Source organism: Lithobates pipiens, unplaced genomic scaffold (assembly GCF_037356315.1).
Source record: "Lithobates pipiens isolate NorthernLeopardFrog02 unplaced genomic scaffold, aLitPip1_a1.2 Scaffold_23, whole genome shotgun sequence".
Classification (NCBI taxonomy): Eukaryota; Metazoa; Chordata; class Amphibia; order Anura; family Ranidae; genus Lithobates; species Lithobates pipiens.
Window position 1 is genome coordinate 262,630,424 of NW_027507785.1, and position 27,011 is coordinate 262,657,434.

General features: G+C 41.8%; 1 protein-coding gene and 1 long non-coding RNA gene across 7 annotated transcripts in view; one reads left to right on the top strand and one right to left on the bottom strand.

Annotated features, from left to right (window-relative positions):
- CACNA1E (calcium voltage-gated channel subunit alpha1 E) overlaps positions 1–27,011 on the top strand; it is a 330,584-nt gene that overhangs the window by 230,878 nt on the left and 72,695 nt on the right. For 3 of the 6 annotated variants that reach the window (XM_077453108.1, XM_077453107.1, XM_077453111.1), the window contains exons 18-26: positions 9,048–9,611; positions 14,215–14,477; positions 14,639–14,810; positions 17,153–17,212; positions 18,219–18,348; positions 18,509–18,568; positions 22,689–22,795; positions 24,277–24,373; positions 26,242–26,402. In XM_077453108.1, coding sequence (XP_077309234.1) covers positions 9,048–9,611; positions 14,215–14,477; positions 14,639–14,810; positions 17,153–17,212; positions 18,219–18,348; positions 18,509–18,568; positions 22,689–22,795; positions 24,277–24,373; positions 26,242–26,402 — 1,614 coding nt within the window. The remainder of the gene's footprint in view (positions 1–9,047; positions 9,612–14,214; positions 14,478–14,638; positions 14,811–17,152; positions 17,213–18,218; positions 18,349–18,508; positions 18,569–22,688; positions 22,796–24,276; positions 24,374–26,241; positions 26,403–27,011) is intronic. The other 3 variants (XM_077453112.1, XM_077453110.1, XM_077453113.1) reach the window with 1 other exon arrangement.
- Positions 24,232–27,011, bottom strand: part of LOC143928304 (uncharacterized) — a 191,296-nt gene continuing 188,516 nt past the window's right edge. Inside the window, exon 3 of the long non-coding RNA XR_013262396.1 lies at positions 24,232–24,367. This is a non-coding gene — a long non-coding RNA (uncharacterized LOC143928304). The remainder of the gene's footprint in view (positions 24,368–27,011) is intronic.

The following is a 27,011-nucleotide window of genomic DNA, read 5'->3' on the forward strand; positions in this document are numbered from 1 at the left end:
AGCCCCCTCCCCCCCGAGCCGTACCAGACCACGTACCCCATACTCATTCACATAATGTGGGGGTCAGGGATCTGGGGGCCCCCTTATTAAAGGTGGCTCCCAGATTCCGATAAGCCCCCGCCCACAGACCCTGACAACCAACGGCCAGGGTTGTCGGGAAGAGGCCCTTGTCCTCATCAACATGGGCACAAGGTGCTATGGGGTTGGGGGCCGCAGGGTGCCCCCCTTCCCCAAAGCACCCACCCCCTTTCCTGACCGGCTGGGCTGCGTGCTCGGATAGGGGTCTGGTATGGATTTTGGGGGGACCCCCATGCCGTTTTTTTCGGCATAGGGGGTTCTCCATAAAATCCCTACCAGACCTGAGGGCCTGATATGCCCCTGAAGGCATGCAGGTTTCATTTGAGAGGCAACATTGTCGCTTATCTCTCGCGCTCGCTGCTATAGGAAAATGTGACAATTTCCTATTGCAGCCACCGCGAGAACCAGCGCAACGGGATTGCACTGGAAACACAATATCGGCACCTACTGTAGTTTGCTTCCGTGAATTAACAATTATCAAATCTAGTAAAAATGCACAATAGCTATCTCTGGAGGTGAAAAAAAATGGATTGAAATTAAGAGTTAAAACATTCAGCATTGGTACTACTACTGCTAAATGTGATAGCTTCAGCTTAGAGAGATGCTGGTTATTAGGGAGTCAGCACCTGCCAGTGTCCTAACAATCAGTGACTCATTGCTCTCTGCACATTCAACTGTCAGATGGGTTGCCTGGCTGACTGGTAAATGTAAACAAGGGAGCAGGTACAGTGTTATTAAGAAAAAAAAACACAGCGTGGAGATTTCCACACAATCCATACTAGCGTCTGGTATGAATTTTAAGGGGCATCCAATTGCAAAAAAAATGTGGCAAGATATCCCCCCAAATTCTATACCAGACCCCTATCTGAGCATGCAGCCTGGCAGGCCAGGAAAGGGAAGGGGATGAATGTGTTCTCCCCTCCTCCTGAACCATACCAGGCCACATGTCCTTAACCTGGGGGGGTGGTACCTGCCAGAAAGGAAGGACCCCTCTTACAGCGCAACTTGTCTATATGTTGATTAGGTGATGAGGAGGACAAGGACCTCTTCCCCACAACCCTGGCCTGGTGTTTGTGGGGGTCTGTGGGCAGGGGGCTTATTGATATCTCTGGGTCCACACCCTTAAAATAAGAAAAGGGCTGGGGTCACTGACATGTTTGGTAACTGCTTCTTAGGAAGCCCCTTGCAATCAGTATTCATGAGCAGGAGCTGTCACATTTAGCAGCAGTAGTAATGTTGCTGCTAAATGTTTCACTTCCCACTGCAGCTGGAGGTCCAGTTTGTAATGAAATAAGATGTAAAAACTGGGCTAAATATCGCAAAATAAAAAAAATTAATACATGCATTAATTACTGTAAGGCCGCGTACACACGCGGGGACTGTTCGCCCAACTTTGTCCGCTGAACAGTGTTTCGGCGGACAGTCCGCTCGTGTGTGGGCTTTCAGCGGACAGTTTCAGCAAACAGTCCGCTGAACAAGGTTTTTCGGAAATTCCGAAAAACTGTCCGCTGAAACTTTGTTTCAGCGAACAGTCCCCTCGTGTGTAGGCTTGTTCGTCAAACTAAGTTCCGCGCATGCTCAGAAAGGATTTACACGCCGAAGTTTGCATTGCAGTGTATAGGACGTCGTTTTCTAGTCCCGTCGTACGTGCTGTACACGTCATCGCGCACGGTTTCAGCAAACTGTTCGTTCGTCGTGTGTGGCCATGTCCGTCCATGCTAATTTTGAGTGGACTGTTTGCTGAAACTGTTTGACGGACAAAGTTGGGCGAACAGTCCCCGCGTGTGTACGCGGCCTATCTCTTTTTCAGTAAATTGTCTGCTTCTGAGTAGGGGTGGGCCGAACCCCCCCCCCCACCTCCCCCACTCCCCCCGTTCGGTTAGCAGCAGAACATGCGAACAGGCATAAAATGTGTTTGAACATGCGAACACCGTTTAAGTCTATGGGACACGAACACGAAAAATCAAAAGTGCTCATTTTAAAGACTTATATGCATGGTATTATCTTAAGACGTGTTTGGGGACATGTATTAATGCAATAAAAAGTTTTAAAAACGTCAGTTTTTTCGGGAGCAGTGGTTTTAATAATGCTAAAAGGAAAACAATAAAAGTGTAATATTCCTTTAAATTTCGTACCTGGGGGGTGTCTATAGTATGCCTGTAAAGTGGCGCATGCTTCCCGTGTTTAGACAGCAAAATTACATTTCAAAAGGAAAAAAAGTAATTTAAACTACTCACGGCTATAATTAATTGTCGGTCCAGCAATACACATAAAAGTTCATTGATAAAAACGGCATGGGATTCCCCCACAGGGGAACCCCGAACCAAAATTAAAAAAAAAATGTGTGGGGGTCCCCCCAAATTCTATATCAGGCCCTTCAGGTCTGGTATGGATAATAAGGGGAACCCTGCACCAAAATGTAAAAAAAACAGCGTGGGGGCCCCTCAAAATCCATACCAGACGCTTCAGGTCTGGTATGGATTTTAAGGGGAACCCGTGGCAAAAAAAAAGTGGGGTGCCCCCAACAATCCATACCAGATCTCATTACCTAACCGGGTGACACCACCCCACTCAGACATCACAGGGAAAGCCGTAAGGAAGTCCCCATGAAATCCCCATGCGTCAGAGGGGGCGGGGTCACATTTTTGACACTTTTTTGTCAAATGGTAGGAGTCCCCTTGTTAAAGGGGGCTTCCAGATTCTGATAAGCCCCCCCGAAGACCCCCACAACCACCGGGTAAGGGTTTTGGGGATGAGGCCCTTGTCCCCATCAACATGGACTGGTACGGTTCAGGAGGGGGGCGCTCTCTCATCCCCCCTCTTTTTCTGTGGCCTGCCGGGTTGCATGCTTGGATAAGGGTCTGGTATAGATTTTGAGAGGCCCCCACACATTTTTTTTTTTTAATTCGGGGTTCTCCTTAATATTCATACCAGACCAAAATGACCTGGTAATGCACTGTGGGGGAACCCCAGGCCATTTTATTCAATGACTTTTATGAGTATTGCAATTCATTATAGCTGCCGGCGCTACCCCTGGTACTTTTTAAATGACTTTTTTCCTTTAGAAATGTAATTTTGCACTTGGACTGTTGTAAACACGGGAAACATGCACCCCTTTACAGGCATACTATAGACACCAGCCAGGTACAAAATTTAAAGGAATATTTCACTTTTATTGTTTCACTTTAAGCATTATTACAATCACTGCTACCAAAAAAAATACAGTTTAAACTTTTTTTTGCATTGATACATGTCCCCTGGGGTAGGACCCAGGTCCCCAAACACTTTTTATGACAATAAATTGCATATAAGCCTTTAAAATTGGCACTTTTAATTTTTCATGTTAATGTCCCATAAACTTTAACGATGTCCCGGCAGCTTTCGAATTTTCCCTGAACACAGCATATTGTTCGGTGTTCTGCAGAATATCCGAACAACCAAAGTTCGGCCCAAACTTATGCTCGGGCCAAACCGTTCGCCCATCCCTACTTCTGAGATAAATATTGGATGAGTTATTTAAAGCAAAAATGCATGCATTATTTAGCTCTTTGTCTCATTGCCTCATTATTACAAAACATGTGACAATGAAAAATAGAAATCCCACATTATTGTTTATTCCCTTGTGAAAAAAAAGAGTATTCCACGAGTTTTCGCCACTAAAGTGAATGTGCAGTGATGAGTGTTTCAAAGTATCTGCTTTGCACGATGAGTCACATAATGACACAGAGCCGTATCGGTAACATTAGTAATTACCACTTTGACAGCAGGCATTACCTAGACATTAAGAAAATAACATAATATATAGTTTCATTAATTACAACTTACTAAGTCACCAGCAATTGAGAGATTGTTCTTGTTATAAATGTGTATACTCTGCAATACTGTATTAAAGTAACTATCTATAAGTATCTAGTAAAACAATGCATAGCAAGGGACCACCCAATCAAGGGTGAAAATTGTACGTACATAGGACTTTAAATGTTCTTTCTAGGAGGATATTAATCTCCTTTGAGTGTACTTCTCCTGTCGATCACAGGAGTGCAGTTCATTTGGAACTCCTGTGACCCGTTTTCAGCAGACAGCGGGCTGAAGCCGGTGATGTCACAGAGCCGGTCCAGGCTCGGCAAAGATCGCAACAATGAAGTTGGGATCCGGCCACATGCCTGGACAGGCACCTGGCTTAGCCTCTCATGTAGCCTGAGGCAGCCACTCCTGCCCCCTCCACAGCCAAGTGCTGGGGGGCAGAGCAGAGAACCGGTAACTGACAGTCACCAGCTCTCTGCTCAAGGAGCTGTGAGAACCAATCAACGGTGTTCATTCAAACAAACCTCCTTCACCACAACCCTCCCCCCACCCCTTGCGGAAGACAGTCGAGAGGCCAGGATAGGAGGCCTTACTGTGAGGAGGCAGATGGGAGCCAAGCCAAGAGCCGAGATACAGCGAGGGAAGAGTCGGGGAGCCTCCTCCCGGCGAACAGGAAGTGGCCAATCGGGTCTCAGGAGCTGTTTCCTGATTGACAGGGAGAAGAATCAGGAAGTGGGTGGACTTGGGGCGCAGTTCTCTGCACCTCGCATCCACCCTTTTTTGAAGCCAATTAGAGCCTCTAATCGCGTACTTAAAAAAAAACAAAAAACCCTATTGAAATCCAAGCGTCTGGCGCCCTGCATGTAGATTAGGGGCCGAACGCATTGGACGGGGGGTAGCGCCCGTGCGCCCCCTATGGACGGGCCGCCACTGGTTGCTACTATTTTGACTGTCCTGTCACAGGGTGCAGGTGAGGAGGTGATCTGCAAAACCATGTACAAACTAGCAGTTTTTTTTTCATTCTACCCAGCAGGCTGAATAATAAAAAAGAAATTAGGAGCTTGAGAGTAAGTACAGCGATCTCCCTGCTGAGCTATTGTGTTCTGACAGTGGGACTGCCCCCCCCCCCCGACAGAATTCACTGACTGGTCAGTGCTTGCAATCATTGGCTGAGAGGGTTGATCAGATGCCAATCGGCAGATGTCTCTTGGATGACGATCGGCAGATTTTTTTGGGCATTCCCCTTCAACAGAAGCCGGATATTCAGCTGGCTTCTGTCGGACAGGCTGCTGTACACACGGGCCAAATGTCAGATGGTTTCTGTTGAACCGGATGATATTGGATGATATTTTAGCTGTGTGTACAGGGCTTAAGTGGAAGTAAGCCTGCAGCAGAGAAAGACCCCACCCAACAGGAATTTGCTGCATGGCAGAGCTCTGTAAATCTTAAGATTCAATGGACAGAAATACAGTAAATAAGCTTTTGGCACATATAACAGCTTCTTTATATTTATTTGTATTTTGTGTAGTTGCCCGAAGATCAGTTTTATATTATTATGTCAGTCACTGATGTTCTCTGCAAACAGTATTTTTTTAGTAATCACCATTATGATTCACTGACACAATGCTGGGGATTATGTTATAACAAACTCACATACCAATTCCCAGAGGGGCAAGGATTTCTAAGAAAATGTTGAGCCTAACGAGAGAACAATCCCCTGGTTTATAGAAAGGTTATTTTATTTACTAAATGTATTAGCGGAGTGGTGCCTGCTTACACAACCTTTGTTGTCCCAGAACATTATCCTCTTAGTCTTGACCATTTAGCTTTACCCTCTGGACCTCATTATCACAGAGCTGATGGTTCTGGCCAGTATTTGAAGTACCTTAGAAGTGCTTTCACTGACGTACAAAGAACTGGTAACAGAGACTTCAGGCGTTAGAATATCTGTGGTGGCTTAAAGTCTTCCATAAAATCCGAAAATGCTTGTTTAGGTCTAAGCAAGAGTAAAAACACATTTATTTACCTGATCCTCTGCACCCCCAGCAGACAGCGCTCCCCTATGCTTTGCCAGTGGACTATCTTTCGGCATCATCACATCCAATGTAGGGCTATGGACCCTGCATTGATGACGTCAGAACCCTATGCCGTGCACACACGGCTGGATTTTTCAACAGCAAAGGTCCGATGGAACTAATCCGTCAGACAATTTGACCGTGTGTGGGCTTCATCGAACCTTTTCTGACGAAAAATCAGACGCACTTTAGATTTAGAACATGTTTCAAATCTTTGCGACGGACTCGAGTCCGGTCGAAAAATCCGTCGTCTGTATGCTAGTCCGACGGACAAAAAAAAACGACGCTAGGGCAGCTATTGGCTACTGGCTATGAACTTCCTTATTCTAGTCTGGTCGTATCTCATCACGGTCGAATCCATTGGACTTTGGTGTGATTGTGTGTAGACAAGTCCGATTTGAAGGAAGTCCATCGAAACTCCGTTAAAAAGTCAGACGGAATTCAGTCCGTCAAAGTCCGGTCGCGTGTACACGGCATCAGACCTCTTGAGAATGACACTGCGGGGACTGCTCTAACAGGGTGGAGGATCAGGTAAGCACAGGAGGATGTTATCCCGGGTCTCGGAGACCAGCCCGTTCTGCCAAAACAGCCAACAAACAATAACAGCCAGCTCGCCCAAATCTACAACCACATCATGTCCAGTGACTCTCCAGCAGCAGTAATTGCAGATTTCAACAACTTGGCTGTTTTCACAGAACACCGGCAGCGTAAACAATATGGTACAGTGCACAACAAGTTGGCTGTTTTACCCAGAACACCGACTAAGGAATAAAAAAGTTGTTGCAGCATTGGAGGCACCTATGTTGTTGGTTACTAGCGGGCAGACTAACAATGTCCACTCATTATATTGTTCACCGTAGTGTATACGCTATCGGCATTCTGTGAAAACAAGTCGTCAAAATCTGCAATTACTACTGCTAGAGAGTCACTGGAAGTGACGTGGTTGGAGATTTTGGCAAGTTGGCTTTTTTGGCAGAACACGGCACTGTAAGCTGAGCTGCACATGCAATTTACAGTGCCAGTGAGCAAGCAGGTAGGCGCATTTTAATTGCAACAGCGCATGCTTCTTCTGCAATAAAAACCTGCCTGCCTACTTGCAGATTTTTTTTTTTACGGTAGCACTTTAATGCATAGTGTCCTTTACTTTACAAAATAATCAATTTCTATGGTTCATTATACAAAACCCAAACAGTCTTTAATTTCAGTTAAAAATAAAACCTTGTTTTACCGCCAGTGAAACTTGTCCCTTAAATGGGCCATAACATCCTGCCTGCTTCAGGAGGTCTCCAGAAAAAGGATACTACAGCCAGCAGTGACTCAGCAATGAGCAGCCTACAGCCCTTCCACATAAACCGGTCCTGTTTCCTATCACACCTCACAGACACTTGTTGTCTGCTTCCTGCTCTTTTTTAGCCCTCAGCGGGTTAACCCTTTCAGGACCATGGACCCTGTCATATAATAACTTATAACTTCATATAATGACTTAACAATCCCGGGTAAGTTTTCTCCTTTTGTTGGATCACCCCAGAACCCCGCATCCTACATAGGTGAGAACCCCGAGTACTTCATCCTGCTATTTGTCATCTCTTTAAATGGAACACAACCCAAATTGTCTCACTTCTTGTCTGCGAAAATGTTGTCAGCTGGACAAGAATTGAGGTTAAATCTTTAACATTACATAACCCCAGATAGCAGTAAAAAACCAACAGAAGTTCTAATCTTTCCTTACGCTATCTAAGCCTAGAAAAAAGCTTTTGCCTAGGCCTTAACCTTAATCATTAATGGTGGTGTTAGTTTAAAGTATATTAAGTGGTTACTCTAGGTAGCAACCAGTAAAATGGAACTAAACACTCCTATCATTTTCAGCCAAGGAGACTGCTATCTTGGTCTCTATTTGATCTTCAACTGCTGTGGTGCTGCACATGTGATCAGTTATGACATCAGCCGTTTGATAGTTTGAAAGTTTGGTTGAGCGCACAACCAATGTGACAGTTACTGCTGGGAATGTAACTGCTTTTTTAATATGTTAAAGTGGAGTTCCAGGCTAAAATGCAAATAGGTCCTGAACCATAAAGCATACCCCCCCCCCCTCATTTTTTATGTCTTTTTTTTATAGTTTTGTACCTTTTCTCATGTTTTTAAAGAGGAAGTAAACCCTGATGAGTTTACTTCCTCTTTCATTCCCTGCAAAGGCAAAGCATAATGGACTACTATGCATCGCACGGGAGCCGAGACGCGCGGATTCTTCATCATCGATGATGCCACGCTCAGTGTGCCTGCGCGCCGCTGTCTACGGCGCATGCACCGTAGACAGCGGTACCCGTCTTCAGGCAAATATCTCCTAAACTGTATAGGTTTGGGAGATATTTCTTGGACCTACAGGTAAGCCTTAATCTAGGCTTACCTGTAGGTCAAAGTGGTTTGTAAGGGTTTACAACCACTTTAAGCTGCCATACTGTCCTACCTCGCTGCAGCGAAATACGTAATTTCCGCAATTGCTTTGGGCCCTCCTTTTTCTCCCCGCTGCCTTCTGGGACCTGTGTGTGTCCCAGAAGATGTTGGGATGACTCAGAAAGCACAGCGCGACATGCGGATGTGCAGTAGCAAACCGGCTGTGAAGCCTAAAGGAGCTTGCAATGCCAGCGCCTGCACCCGAAGCTGATGGACAAATCAGCTTGGGGTGCTTTTATTACGGGAACCCTGGACAGGTAAGTGTCCTTATATTAAAAGTTAACAGCTACAGTATTTGTAGCTGCTGGCTTTTCATTTTTGTCTTTACAGGCTGGAACTCCACTTTAAATCTATGTGTTTGGTTGCGCTTTATTGCTTTGACATGTATTTTCTCCTTTATCTCTTATCTATGCCAAATGATGGTTATCTCAATGTACATGGTGTAATAATAAAAATATTACTATAGTGTGAGGTCTAGTAGCTAACATATATTTACTGACACCTTAAAATTCACAGAAGTTATTGTGTGGTTATCATTTATAAACAATTGATTGTAGTTTGCTGATACATGTTGTATGTTATATGTCACTGGAAGTCTACTACAGTGATTTGTTTGCTCTATGGTCTCTCTTTGTCTAGGAAGGATCGCCGTAAACGGCATAACATGTCCATCTGGGAGCAGCGCACAAGTCAGCTAAGGAGACATATACAGATGTCTAGTAAAGAAGGTCTACAGAATGAAGAACTAACAGCATTAAATCCTCACTCCAGTATATACCGCAAGACAAAGCTAGAAGAAGAGACTGCTGAAAAGGTAGAAGGGCAGCAAGAAGAAAAGCCAGGAACAGAGGGTCACAAAGATGGAGATGAAAGCCCCACTCAACAAAATCTCAGGGAACACTGGCGGCAAAAGTCTAGACATGGTAATGCTGAAAATACAGAGCCTAATGGCACAACACCTGAGGAGTCTATACGCAGGAGGCAGAGCCAAAGACGAAGCCGGCACAGAAAAGTTAGGACTGAAGGGAAAGAGACGTCCAGCAATCCAAATAGCACCTCAGCCAGTCAGGAGGGAGGACTTGAGAGAGTGACCACTGAGGATGGTAAAACACCCAAAGAGGAGAAAAGGAATGGTGAAGCCAAGGAAGTGAGGGAAACGGAGCAGGAGCCACTTTCGAGTTGTCTCAAATACTGTGAAGATAGGTACATAAGACTTGTGTTGTTACAAATGTATGTACAGGTGTGTTAATATTTCCACACATAAGCAGGTCATAAAAGACAAAAAAGGTCCTGGACTGCAGCACTCCATAAGCAGGTCATAGGTGAAGCTTATATATAAAGGTATGGAGTGACTGCATTTTCAGTTTTTCCATTTGTATGCTTTACCTATGATCTGTTCATATGTGGCAACATTACCTGACTAACCTCTGGGCTTAAAAGTCTTTTGCAAGTGAACACCTTCCCTTTTAACAGGCTAGGTTCAGCTTTTACATAAACTGGCCCATGTAGACTAAGGGCACCAGTAGTTTAAACCACACTGTGCTATTTGTAAAAACATTGTTTACGGCAAATGCCATACCTGTAGGCCTTTTCTGTCACCCATGAAGCCTGTTTGAAATACTCCTATGTTTACAACCCTGGGTCCTGGCTTATTTTCAGAACATGGGCTACAATAAAATAATTGCTGGGTCTCTTTCTTTGAGGACAGCTAAAGTGATAATCTATTTAGTTGTCCTCAAAGAAGGAGCCTATGCAACCAAAAAATAAACCATGAGTGTAAACTTTGGGAGCATTTCAGCCAGGTTTCATCAGTGACAGAAAAGATCTGCAGGTATGGTATTTGCATTAAACAATATTTTTTTATTTTAAAGTGTTTGCTGTCAACCACAGCCAATTAGGAGGGAGCAGGGGGCGGGGCCAAGCTGCACTCTGTGTGACTTATGAACACACAGATGTGGTTCGGGAGAGAGCAAGCATGAGTCCCCCCATAGCATGTAGCTTGCTATGGTTAGCACTAGGCAGGGGAGGGGCCAGGAATGTCATCGGGCGACCCGAGAATAGGAGGATCGGGGGCTGCTCTGTGCAAAACCATTGCACAGAGGAGGTAAGTATATCACGTTCTTTTAATTTTATATAAAAATTAACCTTTACAATCACTTTAAACTACTGGGGACTTTTGTCTGCATGGGCCAGCTAATGTAAAAGGTGAATGTGGCCTTTAAGTGGATCTGAGAATCATCAAAAAAACGATTTCCTTTCTTATTTCATGACTACAGGACCTCCCCAATTTACCTAACACTTAGTTTCACTAGTCGTTACATAAGTAATTTCTTTTCACTCAATTTAAAGAATGCAAAGAGCAGTTGTGCAGTTATTTGAAATATCTTACATTACAGCCATTAATGTTTAAAGCTCAATACTAACCTTACATTTTAGTTTTGGGTGAGCTAATATGGGTTTGATTGATTACCAACTTCTGATATTCGCTATAATAGTGTCAGGGTCAGTCACTATTGAATATTGAAATCTATTCTATTGTATCAACTCTCTTTTCATAAATGATAGTCCAGCAGTGGTAACCAAAGTATTTCTCTTAAGATAGTTTTCCAATAAAGAATGTGTCACTAAATCACTGATAGCCCTTGTACACACAGTTGGACATTCTGACAACCAAATCCGTTGGATTTTGTCCGACGGATTTTGTCCGAAGCTGTTGCATACACACAGTTGGACAAAGTTGTCGGAAAATTTGATTGTACATAACGTGATGACGTTATTTTGTTACGACGGGACTACGTTCAGGCTAGTAGCCAATAGTTTTGGTCTAGGAATTTTATCTGAGCATGCGTGGCACTTTGTCCGTCGGAGTAGGCTACACATGATTGGAGTATGTCCGATCGGAGCATTTTGTCGGAAAATGTTACGGACAAGTTGGAAAACTTGGTCTGTCGGATACTCCGACAGAAACAGTCCGATGGAGACCACACACAGTCGGATTATCCAACAAAACGCTCCGACCATGTGTACAAGGGCTTAGTATCCTGTGTTTTGGAGAATTAATCAGGAAGTGATTAATTATTGACTTTGTAAAAACCATGAAAGTTGAATGGCACTGGGAGTTCTGATGGAGATATTTTGCTGCTGCAGTCCTCAAAAGATAAAAAAAAAAAAACATACATTTTAATTAAATCTGGCTGTACACTATTAGATTTTTAAAAGAAAATTTGTATGAACATTTGTACGAAAATTCTCATTACATTTGACAACTTGACAAATGTTGTATGAAAGTAGATCAGAATTTTGTTTGCTTTTAACATTCAATTTTGTAATGAATGGACTTCCTCAAATGAAAATCACATACACTGTTAGAAATGCATTAATTTGAGAAAATCTTTCCATTTTACTCCTTCAAATTTTCTCTTCACTGTTGTCGAAAACAAAAGTAGATTTGATCCCACTAACAATTAGAAGATTGAGCAAACATTTTTAAAACCAAAAATTTCAAACAGAATTCCACTAGTGTATACACATCTTAAGGTGACACAAAGTGAAAATTTCTCTTTGTATAGTATTGTAGAAGAAAACACAGAGCTCTGTTGTTCCTCTATGTACATAAACTTTCTGTTGCTGTGCTTGTGAACTGTACATATATTCATAGCTTGCACCGTGAATCCCATTATATTACTGTATGTGTGTAAGTCAAACTAAAACCTCCCATAGATGGTTAAAATCTCTGCTGGTTCAGCAGGAACCCACTGAGATTCTAACCATGTATGGGCAGGCTGAATGTACCCAAGTTGATTAATTGCTTACCTTGGGTACAACCAGCCTGCCAAATTTCACATGTTATTGCTAGCAGCTGCTACAGCTGCTAGCAATAATCACTTTGTTCTCCCGACAGCTATGGCTTTCCCTGCCCTTCTGCCGGGAGAACACAATTAATCCACAAGAGGGATTCCCCTGTCAACACTGTCTATGATGATGGGGGAATCCTGTGGTTGCAGGAAAGAAAACCACTCTATCTATGGCCAGCCTAAAGCAGACCATATATTGATCATTTGTTTTCGTTCAACCAGCGAGTTGAACAAAAAAATAAATAAATCGGATTCCCCCATGCACACATTTGATGTGAGTGGGGGAATCCTTCCTGCTGTGTTATTCTATTCTGACAGCAAGGAGACCTGCCCGCTGTCAGAGTACAATGATCAGTGTTGCCAGCTATAGCTAGCTGTACTGACCGTTCAGGAAAAACCCAACAGTCTGTTTTGTACACAAGTTGACCAGCCTGCCCATACTTGGATCAAAATGTGTCCAGTCCCTGCTAAACCAGCTGTTTTGATCTATGTATGCTCACCTTTATAGAATTACATATTTCAGGTCTGATGTAACCTGGAAAATGTTTTTTTTTGTAGAGAGAGAGAGAACTTTTTTATTAAGTATTATTTTTTATGATATGATATCGATATAGTAAAAACAATATAGAACATGAAATATATTAAAATGTGGCCATTTTCATTACCTGTTTAGTGGTCTATTGAAATGTCATACAGTACCACTGGTGCTTCTCTGATCTATTTATTTAGTTGTTATTGCTTACAAACTATGGCCAAAAGTCTGTGAACACGTGACCATTACACTTTTTGTACCCATATAGCCAAAATTAAGTGGACACCACCCTAAATTAGGGAGTTCAGGTGGTTTCAGTAAAGAGTACTATTTGTCACTTTGTGGCAACAGTTTAAAGTGGAGGTCCATGCTAAAACTAAAATCCCTGCATCTATAGACACCCACAACCTAACACTAATCTATCTAGCCCTGCAAAGAAGAAATCTGTATACATACCTTTTCTAAAGCTGATCCGACCCGATGCCACGCTGAGCTGTCAGCTGCTGCTTCGCTGTGGAGGCGGGTGCAGAGGACACGTCCGACCATGGAAGCCCCATAGTAGCTCTATGGGTGACGTCACTTCCCATTCATTTCACAGCCATTGTCGGCCAAGTCCTCTGCAGAGCTTCCGCTTCTGGAGATCGGGTCGGATCGGCTTCAGAAAAGGTATGCGTACTCATTTTTTCTTTACAGGGCTAGATAGGTTAGTGTTAGATCATGGGTGTCTATAGATGCAGGGATTTTAGTTTTAGCATGGACTTCCACTTTATGGAAGGCCATTTCTGTTCCAGCATGTCTGTGCTCTTGTGCATAAAGTCAGTCCTATAAAGACATAGCTTGACAGGTTTTGAGGTGGACCAACATAGAACCCTGACCTCAACCTATTAAACACCTTTGAGTTGAATTGGAACACCAATTGCAAGCCAAGTCTTCTGACTCAACATCAATACTTGGCCCTGTTTTTTGGTTTAATAGGCAGATATTCCCACAGACACACTCCAAACTCTTGCAGAAAGTCTCCCATGAGAGTGGAGACAGTTATAGCTGCAAAAGGGGATCACAATTAATGGTTATGGCGTTGGAATAGGATGTCCAACAAGCTCACACATGTGTGATAGTCAGATGTCATCTAGTGCAACTTCTGTTAGGAGGCACACTTTCACCGAGGCCAGAATGGAGAATTTTTCTGCCACTATTCTAAAGATTTCTAGCCAATACCAGACAACATAATTGTAGTAATAAAAAAAACTCATTTGAAAGTCTAAATAAGAGGACCTAAATCAGATCCTGCTTACCTTTGCAATTCCATGTTTTTCACTTCCCACTTTCATATTGCTATGTCTCTCTTTCTCTTCCTCCAACAGTAATTTCATCATTCTTTTCTCTCTTTGCCCCTCACACTATTGTTTTGGTGTGAAAGGAATGACAGGACAGTGGGATGTGAGGACACCATTCCCAACGCTGCACCTTTGCAGGAAATTAGCCACAGGAAGAATGGCAGTCCCCCAGACTTGGATTGCAGTGAACAGGCCTTGCTGGGCAGCATGAGGAGTCAAGAGGAGAGCCCTAATCCAACCAGCTGCAGTTTGGCTGATGTCTCCAGCAGCACGGAGCGAATCACGGAGAGTACAGTGATCACCTTACCTGATGCTGGAATGGCTTCCGACTGCACCGTGGTACAGAGTGAGGACTCATCTCGCTCTCTGTGTATCCCTACATGCTTTCACTGCTATTACTTCTATTTCTCTGTGTTTACTGTCAAAAATGTATTAAGTATTTCCATTAAGTGGTGTATTTGTTTACAACTAAAAGCAGTTTACTCAAAATTTTTGGTTGGGTTCTAGTGACTGAAGATAGAGATGGAGAGGCCAGTCTTGTATGTCAGGAACAGGAGAAGGACGAGGAAGAAGTGGATGATGGAGAAGAGCAAGCCATGAAAAGGAAAGAGAAAATCTTAGAGTCCCCAAAAGCCATTGTACCATACAGTTCAATGCTTATCTTCAGTTCTACCAATCCGTAAGTCAGTGTCATCTTTTTGTGATTGTCATTGTCATATCACCACCTTCTGAGTGTGACCGACCAGCTCCTATATATATATATATATATATATATATATATATATATATATATATATATACACAGCGGCAATGTGGCTTTGTCCCACGCATTGCCGTACCCATACGGCGACTCCTTTAAGATCCATAACAGGCACACGCCCGCTGCAGGGCGGGGACCTGATGAGCATGGCCAGTGGGCAAGATCACCGTCGGGCACAAGAGCTAGAAGAGGGATAGAGAAGAGACAAATCTGCTGTTCGTGGTGATTGCGAACAGCGATGTGTCTCCTCCCCCAGTCAGTCCCATCCCCCCAAAGTTAGAAACACTCCCTAGGGAACACATTTAACCCCTTGATCATCCCCTAGTGTTAACCCCTGCCCTACCCCACTGATCGCTGTATAAATGTCAGTGGTCCCAAAAAAGTATCAAAAGTGTCCAATCTGTCCACCATAATGTCGCAGTCCCACTAAAAAATCACAGCTCATCACCAGTACTAGTAAAAAAATAATAATAATAATAATAATGCCATAAATCAATCCCCTATTTTTTAGACGCTATAACTTTGCGCAAACTACTCAATATACTCTTATTGTGAATTTTTTTATGCCAAAAATATGTAGAAGAATATACATTAGCCTACATTTATGAAGAAATGTGTTTTTCAAAATTTTTTGGGGGGATATTTATTATAACAAAAAGTAAAAATTATTATTATTTTTTTTCAAAATTGTTCGTTCTTTTATTGTTTATCCACTTCAGCCCCGGACCATTTTGCTGGTCAAAGACCAGACCACTTTTTGCGATTCGGCACTGCGTCGCTTTAACTGACAATTGTGTGGTCATGCGACGTGGCTCCCAAACAAAATTGGCGTCCTTTTTTCCCCACAAATAGATCTTTCTTTTGGTGGTATTTGATCACCTATGCGGTTTTTATTTTTTGCGATATAAACAAAAATAGAGCATCAATTTTGAAAAAAACGCATTATTTTTTACTTTTTGTTATAATAAATATCCCCCAAAAATATATAAAAAAAATTTTTCCCTCAGTTTAGGCCAATACGTATTCTTCTACATATTTTTGGTAAAAAAAATCGCAATAAGCGATTATTGATTGGTTTGCGCAAAGGTTATAGCGTTTACAAAATAGGAGATAGTTTTATGGCATTTTTATTAATTTTTTTTTTTTACTAGTAATGGCGGCGATCAGCGATTTTTATTGTGACTGCGACATTATGGCGGACACATCGGACATTTTTGACACATTTTTGCGACCATTGTCATTTATACAGCAATCACTGCTATATAAATGCAGTGATTCCTGTGTAAATGACACTGGCAGTGAAGGAGTTAACCAGTGGGTGGCAGCGTAGGGGTTAAGTGTTCCTAGGGGTGTGTTACTAACTGTGGGGGGCTGGGCTTTCATTTAGGGAACACTGATCTCTGCTCCAATCACATGGAGCAGAGATCAGTGTCACTAGTTGCTAGGCAAAATGGGGAAATGCTGTTTACAATGGCATTTCTCAATTCAGCCGCCCCATGAGACGATCGCGGGTATGCCCGTGGCGATCGAGTCCGCAGGACCCGTGACTGGACTCACGGGGTCCCGACTGGCACGCGCTCGCGATGGCAGGGCGGCATTAAAGATTGGACGTACCTGTACGCTAATATGCCTGCCCGTGCCATTCTGCCGACGTACATCAGCTTGCGCCGGTCGGGAACCGGTTATAGTGCAAAAAATAAAAGCTGCTCAAGGTGATCAAATACCACCAAAAGAAAGCTCTATTTGTGGGAAAAAAGGACGTCAATTTTATTTGGGTACAACATATTTCCAGAAATGGCCTGGTCATTAAGGGGGCAAATCCTTTTGGGCTGAAGTGGTTAAAGATTTCATTTACAGGAGCTGTGCAGTTGTTAAGAAATAGAGGTAGATTCCTGACTGTACAGGAATCTGTTGTGTTCAGTCAGTGGTGCTGGGGCCTTTTAGGTTGATCTTGTATGGCTTGCATATGCATTTCGGAGTATGGGAATGAGAGTTTGGTATTGATGTAGGCCAATCATCTGCCCAATTAGGATGTTGACTGTTAGATGTCATAGATGAAATCAGTACCTAAAAAAGAAAGGAAAGATATGGCAACCCAGAATACACACTAGCATTTAGCACTAGGAGCTATCTTCAGCTCTCTTTACACTAAGCCTCCCTATAACCCCAACACTAACCCGCTTTAAAATAAAGTTACATCCTTGTTTGCATACTCATCTCTCCTGTATCAGGATCCTCTGCAAACCTTTCTTGTGTTTAAGGATAACAGTGCCAGGATCCAACACTGAAGGGTCTGTCTCTGATTTTAAGCTGCTTTTCCAGTGAGTATTTGGTAAAATCTTGAAATGAGAATATATTTGGGTTATTTTGGTGATGTGTTAGCGACATGCTTGTTAGTGACATACTGACAAGACTGTGTTCCAGCAAAATTTACACTACAACCCCTTCTGGACCCACTTGTTAAAGAAATGAAGCAGTGAGACACTTTGAATTGTGTGAGACTGTAAGATCTTCAGCTTCTAGTGCGTCCGTAAGAAATTTTTCTGGACAGTGCATAATGTACCATTTTAGGGGAGAGAACTCTGGATTTGTTATATGGATTGTGGACTATGTGGAGTTATGCCGCGTACATACGACCAGACTTTACGGCAGAAAAGGTCCGAAGGTCTTCCCGACGGACCTTCGACTGAGTTATGACGGACCTCTGAACGAACAGACTTGTCCGTTCGAAAGTCCGTAAGTTTTGAACATGATGACGTACAACGGGACTAGAAAAGGAAGTTCAATAGCCAGTAGTCAATAGCTGCCCTTGCGTCATATTTGGTCCGTCGGACCAGCATACAGACAAACGGTTTTCCCAATAGGAATTGAGTCCATTGGACAGATTTTAAACATGTTCTATTTCTAGGTCCGTCTGAATTTTTTAAAGAAAAGCGATCGGATTATCCCACTGACCTATTCTGCCAGAAAGTCCGTGTACGCGGCATTAGCCTTCAAAACTCCTTCAGTAAAACTTATGTTAAGCAAATCCTGAGTCAGATTTATGTGTTTGGAGCTACCTTTGCTGTTGAGCAAATCTGCAGATATTACTGTTATAAACACCTAAATTGTCACGTTCTTTGACCAAAGAGACAGTAAAGCTGGACTTCTGCAGTTTCACTGCAAGTGACCAAATTGCCCAGAATTACTTTTCAGACTAGTCATCAGAGCTTTGAGGCTTCTGTTTGTAGATATTTTGCTTTAAGCCCTTTATTCCTTTTCCCATAATAGCAATATGGTGTTGGTTGTGAAGTAGGATAAGAACTATCTGTTATTTTTTGTTCCTAGGGTAAGGAAAGTATGTCATTACATTGTGAATCTGAGATATTTTGAGATGAGCATCCTTCTAGTGATTGCTGCCAGTAGTATCGCTCTAGCAGCTGAGGATCCAGTATTGACCAACTCTGACCACAACAAAGTGAGTTATACATTTTCCACTCAAAATGTGTGCCCATCTTGCATCATTTTAATTCTGTAGTTTTCTTGTCTTTAGTTTTGTGAACCCATATCATCGTATGCTTTTTCGACCCACTGCAAAATCCGACTGAGTGATTAAATCTTGTGCTGTCTTTTTACAGGTTCTCCGTTACTTTGACTATGTATTCACTGGCGTTTTTACCTTTGAGATGGTTATAAAGGTAAGTCTTGCCATAGTTTATACAAAACCTTACCTCTTGAGCTGTCCTTTAACTAAAACTTATTTTCTTTAGAATGGAGAAGAGTTAGTATATTTGTCAGCTTTTTGTTGCTGGCTGTCTCCTTGTTGGAAAGGTTCGCACTCACTTTCTGTCGCAATGCTCACTGTCAAGTCAAGAAAACATGAACAAGTTTAATAGGGACAAAAAGAGCAATAAAAAAACAGATTGAGGTTCCAGTCTTTCTTCAGTCTTTACCAAATGTAAAGTTTAGGCTGGTGTTCTACTTTCATTCAACCATTGGCTTATGGTCACTTTTACAGGTCTTCCCCTTTTCATACATAGTTGAAGTAGAACTGTCTCTGCATGGTGTCAGTAGAGCAATTGCAATAATGTGTAAGTATGGCAGGCTTACCACCTAAAGTATTCTCTTCCAGCACTTGAGGTCTGCACTACACTTCTTCACTCAGTTGCTGTCACTACCATTTAATCTTAGTCGTCTTGTAGGTCCAGCATCTTCTTTCTTCAGTCATTGACTGGCCAACGATCATGTAGATCTCTCATATGCACACAGGAATTACAGTATCTTGGCACTTACGGTAATTCCCAGATCTTGCATTATATATAATGTCGATCCAAAATTTTTCAATATCCACATTTTTCAGTCTCTTATTGAAATGCACACAGATTAATGTGTCAACATTTTGTGGAATGAAAGCATAGACAAAATAAAAAGTTTGAGCAATGAAATGATGTAATTATTTAATTCAAATTCAACCTTAACTTTATGACTTAGGTTCTAAGTAGTCATCATTTTCAGGAACCACAGCCAAACACACTTTTGGCATTCTTTGTACAGTGAAAATCCAATGTTGTTCAAAAGATTCTTCCTTACACTGATGCAAATGTTAACCACTTCAGCCCCAGAAGGATTTACCCCTTCCTGACCAGAGCAATTTTTGCGATACGGCATTGTGTCGCTTTAACTGACAGTTACGCGGTCGTGCACCCAAACAGAATTGCCATCCTTTCTTTCCCACAAATAGAGCTTTCTTTTGGTGGTATTTGATCACCTCTGCGGTTTTTTATTTTGTGCTATTTCTTGTGTTAAACAAAAAAGAGCGACAATTTTGAAAAAAGAAAACAATATTTTTTACATTTTGCTATAATAAATATCCCCAAAAAATATATATATAACAATTATTTCTCAGTTTAGGCCCATATGTATTTTTCTACATATTTTTGGTAAAAAATAATTGCAATAAGCATGTAGTGATTGGGTTATGCAAAAGTTATAGCGTCTACAAAATAGGGGATAGATTTATGGCATTTTTATTTTTATTTTTTTAATTTGTAATGTTGGCGATCTGCGATTTTTATCGTGACTGCGACATTATGGTGGACACATCGGACACTTTTGACACTATTTTGGGACCATTGTCATTTATACAGCGATCAGTGCTTTGAAAATGCACTGATTACTGTATAAATGACACTGGCAGGGAAGGGGTTAAACACTAGGGGGCAATCAGTGGGTTAAGTGTGTCCTAGGGAGTGATTCTAACTGTGGGGGGGTGGGCTACCACTGACATGACAGAGATCACTGCTCCCGATGACAGGGAGCAGTAGATCTCTGTCATGGCACTGGGCAGAACAGGGCAGTGGCTTGTTTACATAGGAATCTCCCCTTTGTGCCACTCCGTGACACGATCGCGGGACACCAGCGGACATCGAGTCTGTGAGGTCCACAGGCGCAGTCACGGAGTACGCGGCAGGTGTGCGCGTGCCCACAATGCGTCTTAAAGGGGACATACCTGTACGCTCATTTGCGCAGCCATGCCATTGTGCTGATGTATATTGTCATGCACTGGTCGGCAAGCAGTTAACACAAGTATGTTGCACTTGTAGGCTGCTTTGCTTTCACTTTTCTGTCCAGTTCATTCAAAACCAGCTCAATAGGGTTTAACTGGGGACTGTGCTGGCCTTACCATGATTTGAAGCCTACCATCTTGCTGTTTTCTTCTAAGGTAGTTCTGACATAGCTTGGGCTATTATTTTCCTTTACAATGAGCCCCTGATCAAATATCATAAAAAAAGGGGTATTGCATGGAGCTGCAAAATGCTGTGGTAAACCAGTGCCGGTCACCCTGCAAAATAGCTCTAGATAATAACTTTTCCCTAAAGCCCCATACACCCTATCAGATTTTCAGCTGATTTTTATCTTCAAGTTTACCAAAACTATGTAGTGCAAGGACCTGCCTGATTGCATACAAATTTAAACTCCTAAGGTTTGACCTCATATTATATGGTTTTGGTAAATCGGAAGAAAAAAAACAGCAGAAAATCTGATAGTGTCAATGGGGCTTTATTGTTTAATAGTTGGTATCGCACACTGGAAAACCACCATTTCTCCTACTCAAAGGTGTACAGAAACTGCGCCTGATATACAAAATCATCAAATTATGATTACTTGGTCCATAAGACCTTGTTTCGGTCTTCAGTAATCCACTAGTGGTAGTTCTTGGCCCAGGCAAGCCTCTTTAATATTTTGGCAATGATTTCTTATATCCACTTGACCTATGAAACTTGCAGCTTTTTTTGAAGTTTTTTCTTCAAAGTTATAAATGCGCCTAATCTTTTAAAATGATATATACACACACGCACACACACACTCTCACACAAATATATATATATATATATATATATATATATATATATATATATATATATATAAAATTTTTTTTTTTTTTGACACTTTTATTTTATGTCTGTTCCAGTTCCATAAGACAACACTGCCACATGTGTTATCCACACTGACTCACCTCTAGTGTGCATGAGACCAGGTTCCTATTATATTAGCTAGTACCAGGTTAAAGTTGTACCAAAGGCTTACATTTTTTTATTTTATTTTTGCACAGAGCAGCCCCAATCCTTCTTTTCTTCCCTTGCCAGAACTCCTGGCTCCTCCCTCCATCAAGTGCCCCATAGCATGCCTCTTGCTATTGGGGCACCCGTGCATGCTTGCTCCCAAGCCCTGCTCTGTGTGTCTATAAGGCTTGGCCCTGTCCCCGTTATCTCCTGTCATTGAAGGCAGTGGGAGCCAATGCTGTCTCTGAGCCAATGAGGAGGCAGAGAGCCAGGCTATAAGCATCTCTCATGCACATCGCTGGATCGAGATCGCGCTCAGGTAGGTATTCGGGGGGGGGGGGTCTGCATACTGAAGGTTTTCTTTATCATGCATTGAATGCATAAATGTGGAAAACCTTCAGCGTTTACCCTGCCATCCTGCAGACTGGTGGACACAAATAAGAACCACCTTTATGTTCCTGCAGAAGAGATGCAAGTATCAGCAGGATAGACTGTAGAAGTGTACCTGATTATCACGTATCTGGTAGCAGAGCCTGATATGATGAGGAAGGCCTCTCTTACACCTCTGACTCTGGGCCCCTGAGTGCAAAGTGGCACGAGTGCCTGTAAGTCTTGCTAGCAGTAGGGCAGGTGTCCTCGCTGGGCAGGAGAAGTCATCAGATGACTTCAGCAAGCAGGCAAACATGCAGCCGGTGCCGGCAACAGCAGGCAGAGTAGCAAGTTCCGGCAGGCCGGGTCATACACAGATTGGATGGATACAGGGCACAGACAGTTACAAGGTCAGGAAATAAGCCAGGTCTGAAAAGCTGAGGTCAGGAGACAAGCAGGCCAATGCAAGTGGAGTTCAGAGAATGGTCAAGACAAACCAGGTCAGCAACTAGATGCAGGATACAGGTTCACAGGATCACAAGTTACACAGGAGGCTGAAGACAAAACAGCACTAATCCTGAGCACTGGCTGTATTTATTAGTCTGCTTGGCTCCAGAATCTGTCAAAGGTCCACGCATGTGCATATGTATTAGTCAGTGTCCAATTCTTGTGAACACGAAAGGGAATATGTTTTAGCCTGTACACAGAAGTTTGTCCAGAGGAGTTATCTTGTCTGCTGGCATGCACATCCTGAGACTGTTACTTGAAAAAGTAAAAAAGATAAACTTTTTATGTTTCTTACAGCTGTTAAAATGTGCAGGTGTATTGATTCTTTGTCTTTGTCATCTATGTTTACAATAATCTTAAAAATGTGTGTTCTTCACAGATGATTGACCAGGGTTTGATCTTACACGAAGGTTCATACTTCCGTGATCTCTGGAATATCTTGGATTTTGTCGTTGTTGTGGGTGCATTAATAGCTTTTGCTCTGGCGTAAGTATTGAGAAACCTTTCTTTTCCTGTGTGTTTTCAATTCTTGAAAACAATTTTGCCATCCTGGTATTTTCCAATTTTTTCCCACAACTATTCTTATATGGTGCCTTCTCTTGCTTTTTATTCCCATCCATTCTTCTAATTTCTTGGATAAACACAGGAATGTTTTGGGGTAAATATAAACTTGTCTTGCGAAGAAGCCATTGTGAGCTTTTGTATTGTCAACATACCACGGACATTATATTGTTTTTGTGTTTCTGTTATCTCACCGTAATCCTTGAAAACACACTCCCAGCTTAAGCTACCTATGGATGTTAGATGGAAGCTAAATGTTTGGAAACCATTAAAATGACTAATGATACTTCCCCTGCCAAGCAGCCCAACAATATTTATATGCTACAGGCCTGGTAGTCTATGTGCCTTGCAGAAACTACTTCAGTGCCACTCTTATCTCAAGGAAACAAAAGGCCATTTGGTTTTCAAGGGCCGTTATAACATAAATTGATCATATAAAAAAGGCTATTAAAAAATTATTTATTTGAATTTAATGAATCATGGCACGCCATACCAGGATTTCCCTTATTAACAAATAATATGGAATAAAAACTGAACTCCAGGCAAACATCTAACTGCATAGTTGGAATACATGCACAGTTTGAAAGCATTTTATCTTCCAGAAAGTTTGTACTTTATTTTTAATAAACACAAAACTGCATTAATTGGTGTTTTATCTACTTGGACCCCAGCTTTAGATATGGATGGGTATATTAGATATAGATGGATATATATATGAGTAATATCAATAATCCGATCATTTATGTGGATAATCAATATGGAGATTAACACATGAATTAGTCAGAAGTGTTTTAGTATTGCTCACAAAAATTTTCAGTGGAAAAATAGTTAAAACCCATATTAAATATGCATGTGTTGGAGTTCAGTTGTCATCATCGTTGGATTACAATGTTGCATTGGATTTTGGTGGTATGTTAATCTGGAAGGTGAAAAACAATAACCTCCTCTGCTTTTGTTCTTGATGATAAATCTGTGATAAAGCATAATGTATTACATAATTTCAATATGCCTTTCACAAAATTTTGGCCTGAGTATGCCCCACAAGCCCTGAAATTGAACAGCCCTACAATAGCTTTTTGACTATAGAAAATATTTTCTATATACCTTCCCTTTGCCTCCCTTGACACCCTAGTCGTTGCCTGTTCCTGATGATTTTGGCAAGATTGAACAATGATCATCTAGTGTGTTTGAATATTTGAAGTCATGGAATTAATGCAGAAAAAAGCCTATTCTATTACATTACAATAGTCGTCTATTGCACAGGGGACACTCAGACTATGTCCTTGCTCTGTGTCCGATATAGATGTTTCTGGCAGTCATCTTGTTTGGATATATTATGTGGTTGGGCAAGTCAATCCATTCCCTCCTCTGTGTTATTTGTAATTTACTTGTGGTGCATCTCTTAGGACTAACAAAGGCCGAGACATCAAAACCATTAAGTCTTTACGTGTGCTGCGGGTACTTCGTCCATTGAAAACCATCAAGCGTCTCCCCAAGCTGAAGGTAACAAGCAAAACAGAGTGTCAGAAAGGGATTTGAAGCATTACTTATCAAAGTCTTGCAGGTTTAAAACCAAAGCTCTGATGTGCTCTTGGATAAATTATTTTAAGTAGAAAAGCTTTATAAGAATATTTCTGGCACAGTGATTGTTCTTGATGTAAATACCCAACATCTTTACTCACAGCATTAGCACATTTATAAGCAAGGCCTTCATTTTATGATTTTTATTCTCTTGATCTCTGAATGGTGAAAATAAACTTTATGCTGAGGTAGGATGTAAACTCATCTTGTGAGGAGTCCTGAAGGAGCCCAGTTATTTGCCCATTCAGATACCATTCTGTCTGCTTTAAATCAAACCTGTTGCTTTGCCCTGCATGTGCAAAGCACAAATTGAAAGTGGTTTTAAATCCTTACATGTACCCAGTGAAGAGACTGGCCTCAGGTAATACATGGAGATGAAACACATCCTGCAATATAAATTGTATCTGTTTATCTGCAGTATTTTCTTCTATACATCCATTTAAGTTTAGAATTTATAAAGCTTGTCTGAGCTGTCAGAAAAAAGGTGTGGAGAGCAGAAGCTGAGCTGATTGGAGGGAAGGGACATACCCCCTTCACACAACATACAGGAACAGAGCTGAGACTGTCAATCATAAACTGTGTGCTGCAAATTCCTCCTCTACACCTTTTTTCCTTGGTGTCAGAAAAACCTATCAGAAGTGATTCAGATAGCAGATGAATGAAGCAGCCAACAGAAATTACACTTAGTGCTGTTGATTGAGACAAGCACACTATAGTGGGATATGCTTTGTTAATTTTTCATGTCTGAGGTTTACAACCACTTTAAGTTAAATGATTGTACATATGCTATGAATGGAGTTACGATAGGAATCACTCTATTGTAATATAGTTAAAGTAGTAATAATCCCTCAGCATTAACTTAAAGTAGAAGCCCACCCTAACACTTAAATCTCTAAATCTGCAGGCATGCACGGTCTAAGACTAACCTATCTAGTCCTGTAAAGAAGAAATCACTATAGTTACCTTTTTTGAAGATGTTTGGGTCTGGTCCCAAGCTAAGCTGTCAGCAGCAGCTTCTCTGTGGAGGTGGGTGCAGGAGAGGCAGCCGACATCAGAAGCCCCATAGTAGCTGTATAGGTAACATCACTTCCCATTCATTTCCCAGCCTTTGTCGGCTGTTTCCTCTGCAGAGCTCTCCACTGGAGATCGGATCAGAGCGGCTTAATCGGTATACATACCTTTTTTGAAGCCGCCCCAGTCCGGTCTCCAGCCGAGAGCTCTGCAGAGGAGACAGCTGACAATGGCTGGGAAATGAATGGGAAGTGATGTCACCCATAGAGTTACTATGGGACTTCCGATGTCGGCTGCCTTTCCTGAAGCTGCCGCTGACAGTTTAGCGTGGGACTGGACAGGAGCGGCTTCAAAAAAGGTATGTATAGTGATTTCTTCTTTACAGGGCTAGATAGGTTAGTCTTAGATCATGACTGCCAGTAGATTTACAGATTTTGGTGTTAGGGTGGACTTTTACTTTAACAGATTGAGCCCAATAAAATAAGCATTACTCAGTTAATTATTTGTTAAAATCATTACCCCAATTCTTTTTTTAAGAAAAGAGAAAAGATTTCCCTTGCCGTCTGCCTGGAAAGGCGATATTCCTCTTCTTTTTATGGGGTTCTATGTGGCTATTTTGCTCTAATGGCTTCCAGCTAGTGACAGGGTCATTTTAATACCTAATGCAACTGACCGTATAAGTGCTCAATCAACATATCTAAGAAATACTTGTCCTTTCATAATGCTAAATACGATGTTCCTTTTCCTTGTGAAAACTGAATATGTGATTTTCTCCCCAGGCAGTGTTTGATTGTGTGGTTAACTCTTTGAAGAATGTCTTTAATATCCTCATCGTGTACAAACTCTTCATGTTTATATTTGCCGTCATCGCTGTTCAGCTCTTCAAGGGCAAGTTCTTTTACTGCACAGACAGCTCAAAGGATACAGAGAAGGAATGCATGTACGTCTGGAGAATTAATGTGTCTCTGGGGATATTGTCCTCCACTACAATGCAATCAGAAATGTACAAGGAAGTTCACATACATAATTCTTTCATCAGTGGATCATTGTATTACTGTATGTCTGCTGCCATGATCTCACCATGGCAAGGACAGAGCACTGATGATAACCATATAGCTAACAAAGGATCAGACCAAAGTATTATGGCTTATTCCAGTTCATACCAGTGGACTGCTGCTTGATAATATTATTCTGTGTGCCTTTTAGCTGCACTGAGTCATAGGATTTTTAAATTGCCTGTAATCCTGTACCAGAAAAGGCAAGTTATAACACACTGTATGTAAAATTATCACACCATTACAGAAATTGAGATAGTATTTAAAGGGGCATAGTCAAAAAGTTTGACTATTCCTACACTTGGATATTACAAAATTCATCCTCATATTTTGACATCTTAACAGCATGTTTTGTATGGGCAAATGCATTTTGTTTTCGAGTGTATTCTGCTTGCATTTAAATCAGTTTGAGATACTTTTGAGATCAGGGTTTGACAAGTGCATCTGACCTTCAGTTTACCTCCTTCTGACTAAGGCCCTGTTTACACTGCTGT